The 19,178-nt window shown below is 37.9% G+C and overlaps 1 protein-coding gene across 4 annotated transcripts in view; it reads left to right on the top strand.

Annotated features, from left to right (window-relative positions):
* Positions 1 to 19,178, top strand: part of BCKDHB (branched chain keto acid dehydrogenase E1 subunit beta) — a 131,915-nt gene that overhangs the window by 19,092 nt on the left and 93,645 nt on the right. For all 4 annotated transcript variants that reach the window (XM_055713796.1, XM_055713795.1, XM_055713797.1 and 1 more), the window contains exons 4-7: positions 5,287 to 5,420; positions 6,045 to 6,200; positions 10,225 to 10,333; positions 18,884 to 18,981. In XM_055713796.1, coding sequence (XP_055569771.1) covers positions 5,287 to 5,420; positions 6,045 to 6,200; positions 10,225 to 10,333; positions 18,884 to 18,981 — 497 coding nt within the window. The remainder of the gene's footprint in view (positions 1 to 5,286; positions 5,421 to 6,044; positions 6,201 to 10,224; positions 10,334 to 18,883; positions 18,982 to 19,178) is intronic.

The following is a 19,178-nucleotide window of genomic DNA, read 5'->3' as shown; positions in this document are numbered from 1 at the left end:
AAATGATAAACTGGTGTGGAATTTCTGTTCTTATCAGCTACCTGTGAGAACAGGTGTCCTTTTCTTTGGGCAATACTGTGGTGATTAGTGCTTCAGAAGGATACATTTTTGTTTTGTGCAAGTGATTTCCCCCCTCGCCCCCTCCAAATGAAGCTTAGTTAAGACTCCTGTAAACAAGTGAAACGGGAAGAAACTCACCTGTCATTTGAAATTTGTATGTTCAGTTAGAAAGTTAATGTGTTTTTACTGGTATTAACTATAGAGGAACAATGCCCATTACACACCCTTTTTTTAACGCTGGAAAACTGTGGCTGGGATGTTAATAAACGAAGTGGTAGAACAAATTGATTAAAATTAATGAGAAATTACTAAAATTGTTTTTTGTTCAACCGGGAGCTCTAAAAGAGCTGAGTGTGAATTTACCAAACTACTTGCTGTGGTGCCTGCCCTCTCACATAGTATCAGAGAAAAGGAAGGTAGCCAGTGTCACCAGTTGTAAAACAAAGCTTAAAAGGGATTGTGGGACTAAAAGTATGAATGCTGGATCCATTGTGTTAATTTATGCTAAGCAGTAGAATTGGTAGACTTTTGTAGATGTAAATCTGTGAAAAATCCTCTATATTCTAGGATTAGAACAGGTCATTAAAGACAAGAGTGATTGGAAATCTGTCATTTCTATTTGAATTTTCTGCATGAAGTCTCCAGTGAGTGGCAAAGCAGCTAATCTGCTGGGACTGCCGTTTCTTTCTGGTTCTTTGTCTCCACATGCATCCATGGTTGCAGTTGAGGATAGAACATACTTAGCTTGTTTGATTCGTATTTGCCTTCTAATGGATGTTTAAAATGGAAGTTAATGTGATCATGGGGACAAATAAAATGCGTCCCAGGTATGTTGTTAATACTACTCAGTGCTGACGTATTTTAAGATGCTTTTTTTAACGCAAGTGATGTAAAAGTGTCTTAAAAACAGAACAAAACACTCTCCTTTGACTAAATCACCAGCAGTACTACTTAAACCACTCATAGTCCAATGCAGGCTCTTGCAGAGTTATGTGAAATTACTCAGAGTTGGAGCCTTGGGTGGTGTGTTAACATTACAGGAGATGTGATATTGTTTGAGTATCTCATTTTTGAAGTTAAATTAAGACAAAAACATGATTAATTGCAGATACTGAAATCTGAAATACTTCTTTCCTGACTGCTTGGAACAAATAAAGATGAAGCAGGCCAAAGCATTAATGCACAATAATCAACTACACATGTCTGTAAACATGTTCTGTTAGGTTGCTATGAAACTTTTTATTCTTGGCGGATGAGAAGATAGATGACTTTAAGACTGCCTTAAAGTTGTTGCCTTTTAGAGGGTCAGTGGTAATTTGGATGATTGTAGGGTGCTCAACTCTGTTCTGAAAATCAAAGATCAGTCTTTTTTTATTTAAGTAAAAATAGATCAGGGGATGAAGTAATTGTTTTAAAATGGCTTCTAATAAAATACTGTTTTTTCCATAATGTTTTTAATGTTTTCAGATTTACCTGATCAGGCAACACTTCTAGAGTATTTATTCACTTGCTTAACGTACATCTAGTCTTCCTGAGTTACTGGGATAAAGAGATGAGAAGCATCAACCTTTTTTCACGTAGTCCGGTTTGGCATATTGCTTCCCACGCTACTTGGAGAGGGGCACTAACCTGTTCAGATGACTGAAACTAGGGGTGTTTATAAAGCTGGGCAGGTTAATTGAAATGGACACCAGCATAATGTCTGTCTTCAGAGGCTGATGCATCTGGTTTCAGATAATGTAGAAGTACTACTTTCACCTGGAGTGACAAGTCAGCTCATGGAGCTTGTGTTAGCTTGTTTTGAGCTGCATGGCCGATACAGGTAATGGAAGACTGCGTTTTAGGAAACATTTCTTCATTGGTATGGAAATAAAATAAGGAAAGACAAAGTATCTCTGGGTTATTTGTCTGATTCAGTGTGATTTCAGCTGAAATTTGACTCAGCTGGTTTGCAAAGGATGATACGAATGGTTGTTTTTCAAAATTGACTGCCTTTTTCACATTTTGAAAAAAATACGAAATAGATAAAAATATGTAGGCTTAATGCCCTTATATGTTGAATGTTTAAATATTTTATGTTAGTAATGATTTTCATATATCAATAAAAATAGAAGGTTAAAGCGATGCCGTGAAATTTCTGATGTTCAGGGAAGTTAATAATTTGTTTTATGCTAATGATATGTATATCTTTTTGTTTTCTTTATAAAAGCAAGTCCTTCAAGACTCTACCTCTTGAAACTCTTTATCTTGTTTTCTCATCTAATGAACAGTAAAGTGCTTTTAATGGATCAGAATTACTGTTTTAACTGTACAATCACAACTATTCCGGAGTAATTCTCATTGAATGAGAAATTACTTGGCTCTTTCTTTACTGTTTTAAGTCATAATGATTCAGGATTATGCCTTTAGATCTGAAAGTCCAAATTAGGTGTTTCAAGCTGATCATGTTATAGCTCTCGTGTTATATTTCACATTTGCTTTTATTGAGTCTCACTTTATTTCATCATACTCCACTGATAGCAGCAGCATGCTGCTAATTTAATATCTCAATAGTATTTCTGCAGTTTTATTAGGATGTATTATGTAGTTTGAATCAGAGTGGCATACTAATGTGGGGGATCTAACATGTTTTAAATTCACTCACCTACCTCAAATTAATGTTAAAGAATTATTTTTGAAGTTTTAATCCATTATTAGTTAAAAGCTTATTTTACAGGATTGTTCAAATATATTTCAATTTGTGTGATGGTATAAAATTATTTAGGGGACCAATGTGTTATAATATTCCAGTGTAATCTGAAAAATATGTTCATAAAGAATAAGATTAGGTAGGTTTAATATGATTTGACTTCTGGGCACTTCTCAAAGTCTGGATTTTTTTTCCTCTGATCAGACTATTTATTGTCTATTTATGTAGGCTATGTGGTAGAGTTTTAAAGCAGACTTACCTGCATTTCAGTAAATTGGTATGTGTTAAAAATTGAATAGAAATTCAAATGAAGGAAAAAAGCTAATTGAATATTTGATTTCATTATAAAAGTGCCATATTCTAAAATTTACTGTGAAAACTTACTGTTACTTTTTTTTCCTTTGGTCTCTTCTGTAGTATTTTTTTTTTTTCAGTGTTTTCTTTGCTGGTTGTATCCTGTATCAAAATCACGTAAGCGAGTGAAGTGAAATATATTTCACTGCCAACTTTTAAGAAGTAGGGAAGTAATACGTCTTGGTAATGTTAATGCATTTTTAGTTTATTAAAATGAGAGTTCTTTTAAATTAAAATTTTAAATGCATCAGTGAAAGGCGAAGGGTAACAAGATGCCCAATTCATAGAGCCCTAGATGAAATTAAAAAAAAAGGGAAGGAGGTGTTTGCCAAGTGTTTTGTGTGTTACAGATGGATGATACAGGTACAGGGGCAGCTCTTGTGGTTGCATCTGAAGCAGGGCTTCCCCACCTTCACAGATGGTGGTAAGGCCTGGGGCAGCTGCCTATTTGCGACTTACATTCCTTTTTCCTTGACCATGATACCTGTCAGTGGATGGAGTGCACCAGAGGGTGCTGTATAGCTTGGAAACTGAGATTACAGCCATCCTGCAGGAATGAGAACATTTTACGCAGCATATGCTTTCTCTAGGTTCAAATAATCTTGCATTCTCCTTGTTACAGAAGTTCTTTCATCTGTCCGTGGCGTTATTCTCCTTCTCCATCCTATGGATTAGTTTACTGATCTATTTACTCTGTAGAAATGGGATTAAATAGGCCTGAAAGCCAAAGCTTCTTACTCTGCATGGGAGGAACATGGTACTGATGTGACTAAAATATTCTCTAGTCAGCTTTTAAGAGACGAGATGATTCTTGTGTGAAGCTTTTTGAACTGATTTTTGTTAATTCTTGGCAGTAAAGCTAAGACACAATTGATGTCTGTTAGAAGTGAGTATAACTTGAATTATGAGGACAATGGAAACAAGTTACATCTTCAATAAATATCTTCCTCAGTTCAGGGTTCTCCAGAGCGTTCTGTCTTTCTGCTGCTTGGAATGAAAATTTTTCAGGGCTGGGGCTGTTCTTATGTAATGACAGTGCCAGACACATCGGTAGCACTAGGGAAGAAAGGACAGAAATACGCAGGCTCGTAGTGTTACTGTAGCATGCTGGCAAAATAAATGCCCAGCAAGAATAAATGGCAGCGCCACGAAGCTACTGCCATTTTCACATCCTCACTTAAGACATACTCAGTCTGAATACCTTTTGAGCATAGTACCATCAGAGATTATTATTTTTCTTCCAGGAGATATGAAACAAAGTACAGATGACCCACATCTGGAAATTAGTGAGATCAGCTTGCTAACACACCTTGGAAATGAGAGCTAGCAGTTTTTTCTACTTGTAAAATGTTCTCTAATCTGCCAGGTGCTTTGCTGTGATTCAGAGTTGATCAAGATAATGTTGGGTGTGTTTGACATCCAGACAACAACCCCCCACTTTCTTTCAAAAGCTGTGCAATAATTTTGTTGATCTGAAATAAAATTTTAATTACTGAGCTAGCTGTGGTAACTTTTTTTATCTCCAGAGGCAATAATAGGACTAAGTCACAAGAATGCAAAAAGTTTCTTGGAAGTTTATTTCTAAACAAGAAGTGGAGACAAACTAAATCTGTAGCAAGTGCAGCCTTACCTTACAAAAGATGACACTGATAAGACTGGGCACTGCTTATGGAGAATGTGGGCAAAAGGCAGTATACTTTCATACAGATGCTCTTGTAGATCCATCTGCCTTTGAGTATGGACAGTTAGTTTTGACTGCCTGAAAAAAATGGAAGTAACAATACTATCTTTATTGTAAGTTTTTTTGAATGCTTGTAAGTATTCTTTACTTTCCCATATAAGCATGAGGGGGGATATGAATGCTTATCTGTATATACATAAGAACATACTGTTGTCCTTGAAGTGTTAAGAACACTGTAAGCTATAGAAACTGTTCTTACCTTTCATTTTGTTTCTCCTTGTCATCTCTGACCTAGTACAAATTAAAATGAAAGTATCTTTACCTGTAATGGATGCTTATTGTTTCTACACCTAAAAAAAGCCCATCTAAAGAGCCTAATGCTTAATTGCAAGTGACTTGTTTATAACTTGAATATTTCTCGGGCTGTGTTTTCCACTTAGAGACGGTGTGTTAAAGGAATTGTGTGGTGTGTGGTGTTTTGTGTGTTGTTTTTTTTTTATAGGTAAAGACAGAGTTTTCAACACCCCCTTGTGTGAACAAGGAATTGTTGGCTTTGGTATTGGAGTTGCTGTTGCTGGTGCTACAGCCATTGCAGAAATCCAGTTTGCAGATTATATTTTTCCAGCATTTGATCAGGTTTGTACTAATAGTTTTGAGAGAAGTAAAAAGGATTCTTATGACTGTTTAAATTACTCTTCTGTTAGCATTAATACTTGGTTTGAATTTGTAATTTTTTCTAATACATCCACAGCTGTATTGCTAATATTTGTGCATGCTTTAAGTAAACAGGAAGGTGCCAGGGCTAGTTTGAAGGCTCATTAAATAATGGAAATTAAAGATGTGTTTGAAGCAAATGTCTCTGTTTTTGTTTTTGGTTTTGTGGCTGCGTTGGCTTCAGCAGCCTTAAATTCCTCAGCTGTGTCTTCCCATTTACTTCTCTATGCTTCTGCAGCTTGCCGAGTGTCCACAGGGCAAACTACAGTTTTGAACTGGGCTGGTTGACAGTATGGGAAAGGGGAAACTGGGTTATATGGCTACTCTGGAGCCCTAGGCTTCTAACTTCAACATGCTAAATTATTGCTTCATTTACCTTGGAAAATGTTTGCCTTTCCACTGACTTGCAGGATTTCTTTTCTTCTTTGCCCTCTGAATTCTATGCATAGTGCAGATGGAGTTACGTCTCATGTATTTTAAGAGGCTTGGTGATGCATAACTAAAGGTATTGGACTGAATGGTACTTGTTTGTGTATATCTTCCCAGATTGTTAACGAAGCAGCAAAATACCGTTACCGCTCTGGAGATCTGTTTAATTGTGGAAACCTCACCATCAGAGCCCCCTGGGGCTGTGTGGGTCATGGTGCACTATATCACTCTCAAAGTCCAGAAGCTTTTTTTGCTCACTGTCCAGGAATAAAGGTACAGTAGCTCTTACTTTATGAAGATTTAATTTTGTTTGTTTGGGTTTTGTTTTTTAATGGACTACAGTTAGTCTGGGTACAGGCAGGGGAAGAATGGAAGTCAGTCCACAACAAAATATCTGACTATGCTAATTAAAAACTTTTCTAGCAGTTCTTAAACTGCATTAAGTGTTTGAGAATTTATAGGTATTATTGGAGCAGTCTTTAGCAGACATAGCATTTTGTATTTGTGCGCTTTTTGCACTAAAAGCATGCATTTTGCATCTGTTTTATGTCCAGTATAGTACAGAAATTAAAAACTAACAGCAATGAATAGTACTTTCCTTTTTCTTTTTGCATCTGTCTTAAGTGTGTTATTGAATTCATTTATATGAATGACAGTGACAGACAGTGGCACAAACTGAAACACGAGAGGTTTTGTCTGAGTATAAGGAAGCACTTGGCACAGGTTGGCCAGAGCGGTTTTGGAGCCTCTATCCTTGGAGGTGTTCACAGGTTGTCTGCACGTGGTCCTGGGCAATTCGTTCTAGGTGGCTCTGCTTGAGCAGGGGTGTTGAATCAGGTGACCTCTGGGGGTCCCTGCCAACCTTAAACATTCTGTGATGCTCTGCATGACAACTGTCTTGCTGTATGAGACAGTGGCATCCCTTGAAGCTAAGATTCCTGGTGCTGCTTAGATAGATACAACTTTCCTGGAGAAGAGGGAGCGATGGGATCTAGTCATCCTAGGTTTAAGAGAGCAATGTCTGCCAGCTCTCCATTTTTTTCTGAGCAAATTTTTGTCTATGGACTTGCACTTCTGGGTTAGTAGGCATCCAGTCCATTGCGAAACAACTCATAGCTTGATTAGCGTGGAAGACTTCAGCATACAATTACTGGTTTTGCTTAAGACATATGTTCATTGTTTATCTGTTTAATCTATTGTCTATATATAATTTTGGTGTTCTAAAGCCTCTGGTATTACTCATTTACAGGGAGGCCGTAGCCATTTCTCCTACTTGTTTCTCTTGACTTAAAATCTTGTATTATTCACGTTTTATTTATTTCATGATGTTTGAGAACCAGAATGTATTTTTGTCTTTGGGTATTCTTTATGATCTTTGATGTGTTCCTGTTCTGAACTTGAAAATATTTCCTAATATAGACAAATGCAATCTACAAAGTCTTTTGCCATGTAATTGAATCAAATGGTTTCTTGAGCTAGTTTAAAAACCAGAGTAGTTTATTACCATATGGAAGCACAAGATAACTTACCAGATTAATATACTTGATGCCAGGTCTAGCTAATTTATGCTGATCATCTTGGTCAGTCCCAAATCATTTTATACTGAACCAAGTGCTGAGATTTAGTGGTCCACTCCAATGATCAAAATTCTTTCTAATTCATAGCAACCTAGTGCTACTGTGCTTAATTTTCTGAATAAGTTAGTCAGAATTTTATATGATTACTTTTCTCTCATCTATGATCTTTCTTCTTGTTTTTTCATTTTCTTTCACTTTTTCTTGGGTGAAGTCTAAAATAGGTTGCTACCACTAACAGCTGTCATCTCAGTTAAAGGTAAAAGGCACACTAAATTCTGTGGATCTGGTAGAAAAATATGCTAGTTTTTGATGGACAGGTATTTTGGACTATCTTTAGAATTTTGTATTTTTGAGAAAACAATATTGTTCCTTCAGTTTTTTTATTGGTGAAGCTGTTCATTAATGCAGTTATTAATGTTTGAAGGCCTTATCTTCAAGTTTGTAGGTCTTTTTTTGAATGAATCCAATGCCAGCACTTGACATATGAATCCAGAAATGCAAATGAACTTGTGGTTCAGATGCACTTGCAAAAATCCCGTATCTCTGCATATTTTCTCCAAAGTGCTGGAGGAAAGACCATGTATTACAATCTGGGAAGGGTAGGATTGATCTTTGGGGAGAGGGATATTCAAAACTGCCCTCTTATTAAACGCTGTGGCAGGTTCCTGACTTAAGACCTTTATTTTGTGTTTTTCTTAAGTGAAAAGTGGGGTTTGGATTTCCCAAGCAAAAGGGAGTTTGTACAACCCTGGCTGTTCAAGGGAAGGACTGTAATCAATTAGTACTTAAGACAAGGCTGTTGGGGTGACGAGGACATTGCTAGTTGATTGTATCTTTTGTGTACTGTGGTGAGGACGTATATCTTAATGGATCAGTCTGTCTTCCAAAATTACTGTATTGACACTCTTCATTCCATTGTAAGACTGCTCCAGGATATTTGCTGTCATGGCTAGAAGCTTTCTTTTCGTTTCCAGCATAAATTTGTTCCTGACTAACTTGTATATTTGACTTACCTGTTCTTCATCTTCCCTTTAATATACTAAGAGAACAATTGTTTTCCCTTTAGTCTTTGTTTTGTTAGGCTAAACAACTCAAACTATCAAAGAGGTGTTAACAATTTCTGAAGCTTTTTTGGCACCTGTTTCATTTTCTTCCAGAACAGTTGATATAGTCATGAAGTATTCCAGCTGAGTTTCTAGCAGTGATTTTTGCATTAGAATTAACGCTTCCTTGGCTATGTTATTTTACATTTTTAGGGCTGTACTGCATAGTGTCATAGTCATCCTTTCAGCAGATGATAAACTTAAATCTGAATTTTTACTGCTGACTTCTAAATTTATAACAAAAATGTAGTTCTTAAATGTGTGACTTCTCAGTATGTTTTGTTTGGTTTGCTTTTGCTTTTGTCAGTCATGTTCTCAATGTTAACTAGGTCTTTTTGGTATCATCCTCTGCAGCGGTGATGACTCAGCTTTTGAATAGTTTTCATTACCATATTTCAACTTAACATTGTAAATGAATAAGGTAAATAAAGTCTGTTCTAAAAATGACCCATAAGAAGCTGCACTAGTAACATCCATCAGCTGGGTAATTTCCCATGTGTCTGTTACCAAATGCTTTGGTGAAATATTAATAGACTACTTCTTCCTTGTTTAGAAGAATCACTTATCAAGTTAATTTGATGTGATAGCAGATTTAGGTGGTGTTTGGACTCTTTTCTGTTACTTTTGTATAATTAAATGTTCTTAATCTCAAAAATATTTTGAAACCTTGGAAACTCCTGGAGTCAGTAAGCTAACATGTCTGTAGTTACATGGATTTTTTTTTTCTTTAAAAATGTGCTGAAAATGTTTTCAGTCAGAAGGGGCCACTTCTAACTTCACAGCTATAAAAATGTTTGCTAGTAGACATGGTGCATGTATCAGCTTTTTTGATCTCTGGAATGTAAATTAGCTAGTCCTTCTGCTTTGAGGGAATTGAGCTCTTTGGTTGTATTTTCATTTAAATTGTGATAATTTCGTAACTTCCTGTTCATAACCAACATTCTTTTAGGTCATCCAAAATTGACTCTTCTGTTGGGAAATCAATTATATTTTTTCATTCCAAGTTTTCAGATTGCATCTGGAAGGAAGCCTTGCTTAGTTTTCTCTTTGCTTGATAATAGTTTCAGGTATTTTTTTGGTATTTGTTAATTTCCAAAATGAACAAAAAATTTCAGGCTTTCACCATAAGCAAAGGAAGTCAACTTTAAATAGCTGTTTTCTTTTTTTGTCTTCAAAACGTACTGGACTAAGTCTGAATATCTTCCAGTCCTGCTCTGATGAATCTTTATCCAACCAAGTGAGGATCACTCAGTTGAATTTTTTTTGTCATATATCTACATTAATTTTACTAAACTAACGTATTTTTTTTTAATCCAACTGATTTTCTTTTGTTCAGTTTACCTCAATGTTATTGTTAAAATGTTAGTTCAACTTTATTGGAGGGAAGTTCATTAGTATCTAAATCGTGGTGTAGAGGGGAGCTATTCAAGCCTCCTCAATGAACAAAATAAAATTGGGGTCTATGATTATGTAGCACTGATATTAATTCACTTTAAGAACTGCTCAATCTGTACACAAGTTTATTTAAAGTGAATAATTGCTTGGTTTTTGATATTAATTGAGGAAGCTTGTAGAAGAATTGCAGTTTAAGTAAACTATTAAAAAATATCTTTACAGATTGTTATTCCAAGGAGTCCTCTTCAGGCCAAAGGACTGCTGCTGTCATGCATAGAGGACAAAAATCCATGCATATTCTTTGAACCTAAAATACTTTACAGAGCCGCAGGTAAAGATTTATATCCTGTATTTTCCAATAAAGGAACACGCTTTTTTTTGCGCATATATGTTGATAGTCACAATTGAAACAATGTAGCAGAAGTCTTGACTTGTTTTGTCTCTAGCTATGTTTGGAGTTTGTGTTTTTAGAGGAAGTGTGAAAACTGAGTAAGATCTCTAAATTTGGCTGCAAAGATAAATGAACGTTTACAGTCTGATTCATATTCATTCATAACATTCAGTTAACTTTGGAAGTGGAATGCTTTGTACAGTCATGGTTTAAAAAAACCCCCAGAACTAAGAGCATTATCCTTTATCAAATTGCAATATAAATTTGATAGAAGTTAAACTGCTTTCTTTTTGATAACTCTAGTTACTGAAAAAAGTTTCCAGATGTTTATTTCCAAAAGAACTGAACTTCACCATCAGCATTTTCCCAAAGTTAAAATTTCTTTTGAGGGCTTGATTTCTAACAGTCGTGAAAATCTGCCCCCTTAGATTTTAATCTTGCGTAGAAGGAGGTGCAAGTGCCATTATTTTTCATTTGTTTCAGTCATAGTGCATTTTTTGCTTCATAGAAGTTTTAACAGTTATTATGCGTAACATACAAGAACAGAGTAATTTGATGATGAGAGTGCTTGAGGTCATTGTAAAAAAAAAAAAAAAAGCTTGTTACTACTTTGGACTAGAGAAACTGGACTGAGAACAGATAATGGATGAAAGCAAATATTGCATGTGGAGGCAGGCAGAGTGGGTGGATGAGCTGGTAAAACAGGACTCAAGCCATCACTTACCTCCAGCATTTCTATGTCATACAGCTTGATACACCAACTATGGCTGAATCCGTTAATCAATTTATAAGTTGACTGTGTGAACTGGTGATGAGTGAAGGACAAAATGTTTGTATTTTACTTGGGACCTCTTAACATCACTTTTCCATCAGTACATCCATTTTGTTTGTTAGTAAATTTATCTTCTTCCTAGAGAACAGAACCAAAAAATATCAAGGGAAAGATTTAGAAAGCAGACATCAAAGCTACAAAAAATAGCAGAGTAACTCAGGAACAAATAGGATTTTTACCAGGGAAATGGCTTATTTGCTTCTATATTTTCAAAAAAAGTCCAGAATTTCCATTAGCAATGTATTTGTAAAGTGCTGCTATTTTTATTGTGGTGTGATGTACCCAGAGAGTGTTGCATTTCTTAAGTTGAGTGTGTTTTGAGAGCTTACTGAAATTTAGCAATAAATACCTCCGACCCTTTGTTTAGATGAAGTAGTTTGTAAAAGGAACTTGAGTCTGAGTCCTATTAGAGAAAAAGATGGAAGCTGAAATTTGTTGTGTCTTTAAAACAGCCCTTTTTTACCTCAGTGTTTACAAGTCACAAATACACACTGAGAATATAGGGAGGTTTTTGTTTGAGGAAATTAACTTGAAAGCAGTTGCTGGATCATCTGGTGAACATAAATCAACCTTGCGATTGAAATCTTGAGTAAAAGACGTGCTGAAATAGTGGTTAATGCTATTTGTTTTGGTTGATAACTAACTGCGGTGTTGCTGCAAGATGATGTTGGCAATTTCTGAAAGACTCTGGTTTCTTCCTATATTCTGATAGCCTGATTTTTCAGAGACATTACCTGTGGTTTTTTTAGTCATTGATTTCCACCAGAAACTTCCAGTTTAACATTGATATATTTTTTAGGAGAAAGGTGGTATATTAGTAGTATAATAAGGTATAAATCCCCATCCAAGACCTGGGACCTCATTGTTCCAGACAAAAACCCCCTAATTTTCTTTATTTCCTCTACGATGGCTAAGGCATTGAATAATGAAATTATATTGCCCCTACCATACATTTCTTTTCTAGTTCTAGCTTCATGTGAACAGACGTGTTTGTTGCAGACAATGTCATGACTGATGTTACAGGGGGTGTGTAAAGACTTCATTGAAAAATTAGGTTTTGAAGATTATAATGAGCAGTATTTTCTATCTGTAAAAGTAATGTCGGCATTTGAGCCTCTCAACCAGGGGTCCTCAAACTACGGCCCGCGGGCCGGGAATGGCCCCCCAGGGTCCTCAGTCCGGCCCCCGGTATTTACAGACCCCCCCGCCGGGGGTTGGGGGGAAACCAAGCAGCCGCAGATGGCCTCCTGCCACTTCATCCGCGCCGGCCCCCTGGTTAAAAAGTTCGAGGACCCCTGCTCTAAACAGCTATCTGTAATATTTTATTCAGAGTTGTTAATATCTTTGAAATTTCAGCTGAAAATAGGCTGTAGATGGGATAGCCTTTAAAACACAGGATGTCTGTCCTTGTTTGTGTGGGTTGAAGCTACTAATGCTTTGTTTAAAACAAACAAAACAAAAAATGACAAAATCCCCACAACTACTACATCCCAACCAAACAAAAACCTATGCCCTCTGCTTCTGCCCCCGGTGTTGCTGTTCCTGTTGAAATTAGCTGTTGGATGCTAGTGATGGAAGATAGCTTATATATCCTAAGGTAGATCGATACTGAAGTTGCTTTTTGAGAATGTTAGGCAGGGTGCCAGGTCATTGCTGTTTTATGAAAGCTCTTGTGCAGAACCAACCTTGTGATTTTGCATTTAATGCATACCTTCAAGGAGCTATATATAGGCTTACCAATTGCTTTCAAGGTGTTTTTTGGGTTTGGGTGTGGGGGTTTTTTTGCTTGTTGATGACAGGGCAGGTTTTTCAAGATGCAAGCATAGATTCCCACCCCCCCGGGCCCCCAACAGTAAAGACATTGTACAAAATAATCTTCATAAATGTTTTGACATTTGCTTGGTCTCCAAGGTAGATCAGAGCTGTAGCACAAAATATTTCAATGCGACAATCACATGGATATTGTGATTGCTTGCTGTTTGCTTTGAATAATGCATTTAGGTGGATGTCTTTCCAAATGAACACAGATGTGCTTATTCAAGTATGTTGTATGCCTATTCAGACATGAGGTAAAACTAACCATGTTATTAAGTGAGCAGTTGTTTCCATGTGAATATTTGCTATCCAAACATGCCTTTTCCCACACAAGATACAAGAATAAAACTAGGTCTTAAATCTTCACCTTAATCACCCCTGGGAGAAAGGTGGGTGTTGAAGTAGCATTGTCTTAATTTTACCACATTCACACTGTGATGAACTGAGGAGAAAAAGCAACGTCCTAAGTGAAGAATAGCTTTGCAAGAACATCTTGAAAATGTTTTCCAGTTCATTCAAAAAGTAACTCACACCTTAGATATCCAAGAGACCTAGTAACATCAAAAACAGGGAGTGGACTTAAAGTGAAGATCTTAAACTTTGCCTCAGTGTCTGTTAATAGTAGGTTTTGAAAGTTACAGAAGAGAACTATCTGTTTTGTTTGAATGAAATAGAATTGTTAAGTTCCATATTATGCATTAGCTTTAATGTGCAACCAATTTGAAATAGTCCCTATGTACAGATACATGTGTTTGTTTATAGGTGTATATATAACATGTTAGCTATATGTATATGTTTGTGTAGATCTGTATACAAAACATATAAAGTGGTAATTAGATTGGAAAAGGAGTATACTTAGTATGTGTAGCTGTAGCTAATGATTGCAGATTTCTTCTTCCCATACTCTGAAGCAGTACAGTGCTGCGTCTGTGGCTAAGCCCACAGTCAGGACTGCATATTTCTCTTGCAGAGTCACCCCTCTTACTAGCAGTTTGTTTAGCAGAGGATTTGCTGTTCCTGCCTGTGCCTGGGCTCTTCGGAGTGCTCACCCTTACTCCTTATTTACTTTCTTGGACAGTTATGGCAGTGCCACTACCAGCTTGGTTGTACATATGTGGAGTGGAGATGACAGTGTTTTTCTCCCCCGGATAGCTCTTTTTCTTTAAAAACTCTTGAGTGGAGGATCTTGGCCAGTCTAGCAGCCCTGCATGGTTCCCACAGGAGATAGAACAGCCTTTTAGTTGCCTCACTCCAGTCCCTTCCAGCAGCTGGTATTTGGGAGACATGCTGTTCCCACCCCAGGAGCTGGTGGCCAAGACAATACCACAGGCCCAGTGTGCCTGCACCCTGGTTTGAGTGCTGTTGCTGGCCCAGTGTCTTGTCTTCTCGTGCTGGTCTCACCAGCAGCTGGCGCTTGGTCCTGGTAGCACACACCACGTGCACAGGGTAAGATTTCAAAAGAAGCTAGGACTGACCACCGTAGTGAGGCAGAGGGATCAGTCAGGCTACGTGCTGACTGGCCCCATTTTATGTGCAACTGGCCCCTTTATAACCCTTTCTATTTCTTCCCCACCTTGTTCGTCCCCAGTCCCCTTCACCTTCACATGCCTTCATCAGCTGGTGTAGTTCCATGCACACACCCCACCCCCCAGCACCCTGGACCCTCAGGTTTGTGTGCTTACCAGTTGCAAAGTCCTGGTTTGCCCATAGCTTCTTGATGGCCCTTCACTCAGTGTTCCTGACCAGGTTTGGTTTTGGTCTTTGTCTCTGTTATGTTTGTCTCATTTGTGTCTCTGTATATTTTGTTTATAGCTTCTCCTTTTTCTCTGTCATCCTGTTTGACAAGGTCCTCTGTCAGATGATATTACTGAAAGAAACGCTCCCACATTCCCCATACCCTTACTGATAAGTGGGACTGAGCAGGTTTGGTTCTTGTTACTGCTTTCCTCGTTGTTTGTTGGGTAGGCTTGTGCCTCTGTGTGTTCTTCCTTATGGCTTCTCCCTCTTCCTGTTATCCCCTTTTGCATTGAAAAGATCCATGTCCAGACACCCTTAAGGGAGCAGACGCTTACTTCTCCCACATAACCTTACAGTGGTCATCAGTTTTGTGTATGTTAATTTGTCTTGTATAAAATCAGAAAGGAGCAAAGAAATGTAAGCCTTTCTGGGTAAAAGCCCGGAGTTAAATATACAAGTACACATATATAGAGAGAATTCTGTTACTGGTTAACTTAGATTATAATGTTAGTGAAGGTGCGATGGTGATGTCCCCCTAAATGTCAGAGATACTAAGAAAATACCTGAATTAAAAATAAAAAGGAAGCTTTGATTTACAAAAAGTAGTTAACAGCCTGTGCAGTGTCAAGAGCACATAATAGTTATGAATCAAAGGAGAAGATGAGTCACCTTGACATTATCAGGTTCAGACATCTTGTGGAGAACCTACTCTGATGTTTTTTGACCTTTTCAGTTTCATTTAATTGTACTATATATGACATCGGTGGTGTAGAAATAAATATGACTTGCATCAGTGGTTGTTATAGAGACAGGACAGGTAAGATGAGAAAACATGTTTTCCTTCTAGTGTTCAGACTTCTCTTCCAGAAAAAGCAACAGATGGTGCAGCCTCTTAAAATTAACTTATGATGGCCTTTTCTCTCTGATAATTACAACTGTTTGTTGATTGCTTTATTTGAAATCTGTATTTGAAATATTTATATCTTCAATAATAGATGAATGGGCTGCTTTGTATATAAACATTGTCATCCTGGTTTGGTTAATTATTATGGAAGAATATGCACAGCATAATTTCATATGCTGCTTTTCACCATTGCTAGTGGAGGAAGGCAGGCATTTGAATAAAATCCTGCCAAATCTGGACTTCCCTAAGAATTCTTGACAAGCTGAATTTTGCTTTTAATAAAGTCAAGAATTCTAGATGAGCTCATCCAATAGACATCTTGTTACAGAATGGTTTAGCTATAATAAGAAATCAGTTAATTTGTGTAATTGGATGTTATATTTAATTCCCCTGAGTGCATAAAACTATTAGACAGAGAAGGAGCTGTTTGTATCATGTACACTGTCCAGTTCTTCCTCTGGTGCATCCCACTGTCACTTCAAAACCTTCTCGTTCATGTCAGTTGCCTGGGTTTCTACTTGAAGGTCCTGTGGCATCTTTATAAGGTTCTTGTTCTCCAGGTTTCATGTAGGTGACCTTCGCATCAAAAAGGCAGCTATGCAGTGCCAATTAGTATAATTGTGGGTTTCATAATTATCTTTTAGGATCTCTGCTTTCATTTGCCAGAGGGTTTCATAATGTGCAAAAGCCGTAGAAGCCTGGTCTGCTTTACTGTCAACTAGTAATGTGGAGTGAGCAAGGGCTGGATGTGCCTTTCCCCTTTTTCTTTCCTCACCCTGTATTCCTTTAGCCACTCAAAGAAATGATTACAGGAAGACACTGATATTTTAGTACATTAAAAATAATTGTTTATAAAGAGATCTGATTTTGTGATATGTTTAAAAGAATCTTGTGTTTAAAATTCCATTTTTTTCTGTTTTCTTGGATTGAATGGACGTGTGTTCTTGAATTATGCCGGGGGGAAAAAAGGTCCTGTTCTGTTTTTAGGAAGAATAATTTAGTTAATATGTGTTTCCTCGGTGCCTGTTCAGGTGAAGTGAGATACTTCTCACTTCACAGGCAAAAACATTTTTACTGTGAGGGTTGTCAAACACAGGAACAGGTTGCACAGAGAGAAGTTGCTGTGGAGTCCCTGACCATGGAAATAGTCAGAGCCTGACTGGACATGGCCCTGAGAACAACCAGGTCAAGGTGACCTTGCTCTGAGCAGGGGGCTTGGACTATGTGATTCTGTGAAACTTGTAGTATTTATGTATTACTACTAGCAAAAAAAAAGAATACTGTAATTAAAAAAAACAACCAAACATTGACTACTTGATTTATTGAAATGTTACGTTTATAATTTGTAAGCCAGAAAAAAACCCTAGATCATTCTACTTCTACTGGATCTGCCATACCAACGAAGGAAAAATAAAAAATGCTTAATTTCTTCTGCTGGTATCCCTAGGTAGGATTCTTTATCATAATTTCAAGAAGGAATTTTGTGCAGCAGGATCTCAATACCTACTTTATGAGCTATGAAATACATTAACAAATAGAGTGCCTTCTTCCCCTTCCCTGGGGGATCAGGCCCAGCCAGCATGGGCTTATGAAAGGCTGGTCATGCTTGACTATCTCCTATGACAAGATGACCTGCCTATATGGATGGGGTGGATGTTGTCTACCTGGGCGTCAGTGAAACCTTTGACACCATTTCCCACAGCATTCTCCTGCAGAAACTGGCTGCACATGGCTTGCACAGGTGTGTCCTTCACTGGGTAAAAAGTGGCTGGATGGCCGAGCCCAAAGAGTGGTGGTGAACGGAGTTACCTCCAGCTGGCGGCTGGTCACAAGCGGTGTTCCTCAGGGCTCAGCACTGGGGCCAGTCCTGTTCAATGTCCTTATCGATGATCTGGACGAGGGGATCGAGTGCACCCTCAGTGAGTTTGCAGATGACACCAAGTTGGGGGGGAATGTTGATCTGCTTGAGGGCAGGAAGGCTCTGCAGCGGGGTCTGGACAGGCTGGATCAATGGGCCAAGGCCAGTTGCATGAGGTTCAGCAAGGCTCGGGGCCGGGTCCTGCACCTGGGTGACCACAACCCCACACAGCGCTACAGGCTTGGGGAAGAGCGGCTGGAAAGCTGCCTGGTGGGAAAGGACCTGGGGGTGCTGGTCGACAGCCGGCTGAACATGAGCCATCGGTGTGCCCAGGTGGCCAGGAGGCCAACAGCATCCTGGCTTGTATCAGCAACAGTGTGGCCAGCAGGACCAGGGCAGTGACTGTCCCCCTGTACTGGGCACGGGTGAGGCCGCCCCTCGAATCCTGGGTTCAGGTTTGGGCCCCTCACTGCAAGACAGACACTGAGGTGCTGGAGCGTGTCCAGAGCATGTCCTTCTGGTGCATAGACAAGTTCACCTTTACATCAGAACAATATTTCATTTAAAATATTATACATGAATGCCTTTTATCATAGCGTTAATCATTAAACCACTCAACGAATAGTGCATTGGAGCATTGATTCAAAACTAGCACAACTGACCTAACATTTCCGTCTGAAAAATAGTAAATGGGTCTTCTGTTGAGTGGAGGTACCTTAAAGGTCTTAGAGAAGACAAGATGCATAATTTTTGTCTACTCTTTCTAATTGTGATGTACTTTTGGTGAATAGATAGTAAAAATATTTAGCCTAATTTAAAACTGCTATAATTACAAGTTCTTGCTGACTCTTTCAGTGTAGGTTCTGAAAACTTCTCTCTATTTAGACATAAAAAACTGTGAAGAATTCTTCTGACATATCAGGAGGGTACTAGCACAGCTTTTCTTTCTCGTCTTGAGTATTGAAGTATAATTTCAAGTCTTGATGCTTATTAGAATTAACTACAGCAATTAGTTGAGATTTTTTTTATCCATTGTAGCAGTGTCCTTCTCCATAGCTGAAGCTGATATTTTGATTTAGGGTACAGGACTTACTACTATCATTATTGTATATATATTTATCTTATTGCTGTGGTATGTAACATAAATTAAAGACTGTACTGAATGTGTTTTTAGCAGTATAATTAAAAATATTCTTAATTACGTTTGAAATAAGCCTAATACTCAATGTGATTTTGTTTTTAGATGACATTAACGTTGAAGAAAATTTTTAGTGTATACTTTTATGGGGCGATACTAAATAAAGGAATCTACTCCTTATTTTTCCTTTGTTTTTATTTATTCAGTGGAACAAGTTCCTGTGGAGCCGTACAACATTCCACTGTCTCAAGCTGAGGTGCTGCAGACTGGCAGTGATGTGACACTGGTTGCTTGGGGCACTCAGGTTGGTAAGGCTCTTACAAGGTAGCTGTCATCCAGCAAAGCCTAAGCTAAGGGTGAGGTGATGTTTGAATAGTGTTGCATTCAGGCTCAAGTGCCAGACAATAAACTCTGTGCGTCTTCCACCACTATATGCTTGAATAAATTGATTACCAATGTTTATATTTATACAAAACTCGTTTTTTATTGTGTAAGTTTTTA

This window comes from Falco cherrug, chromosome 6 (assembly GCF_023634085.1).
Source record: "Falco cherrug isolate bFalChe1 chromosome 6, bFalChe1.pri, whole genome shotgun sequence".
In the NCBI taxonomy this organism is placed as follows: domain Eukaryota; kingdom Metazoa; phylum Chordata; class Aves; order Falconiformes; family Falconidae; genus Falco; species Falco cherrug.
Note: the sequence above shows the minus strand (reverse complement) of the source record. Positions and strands in the feature narration are given on the sequence as shown.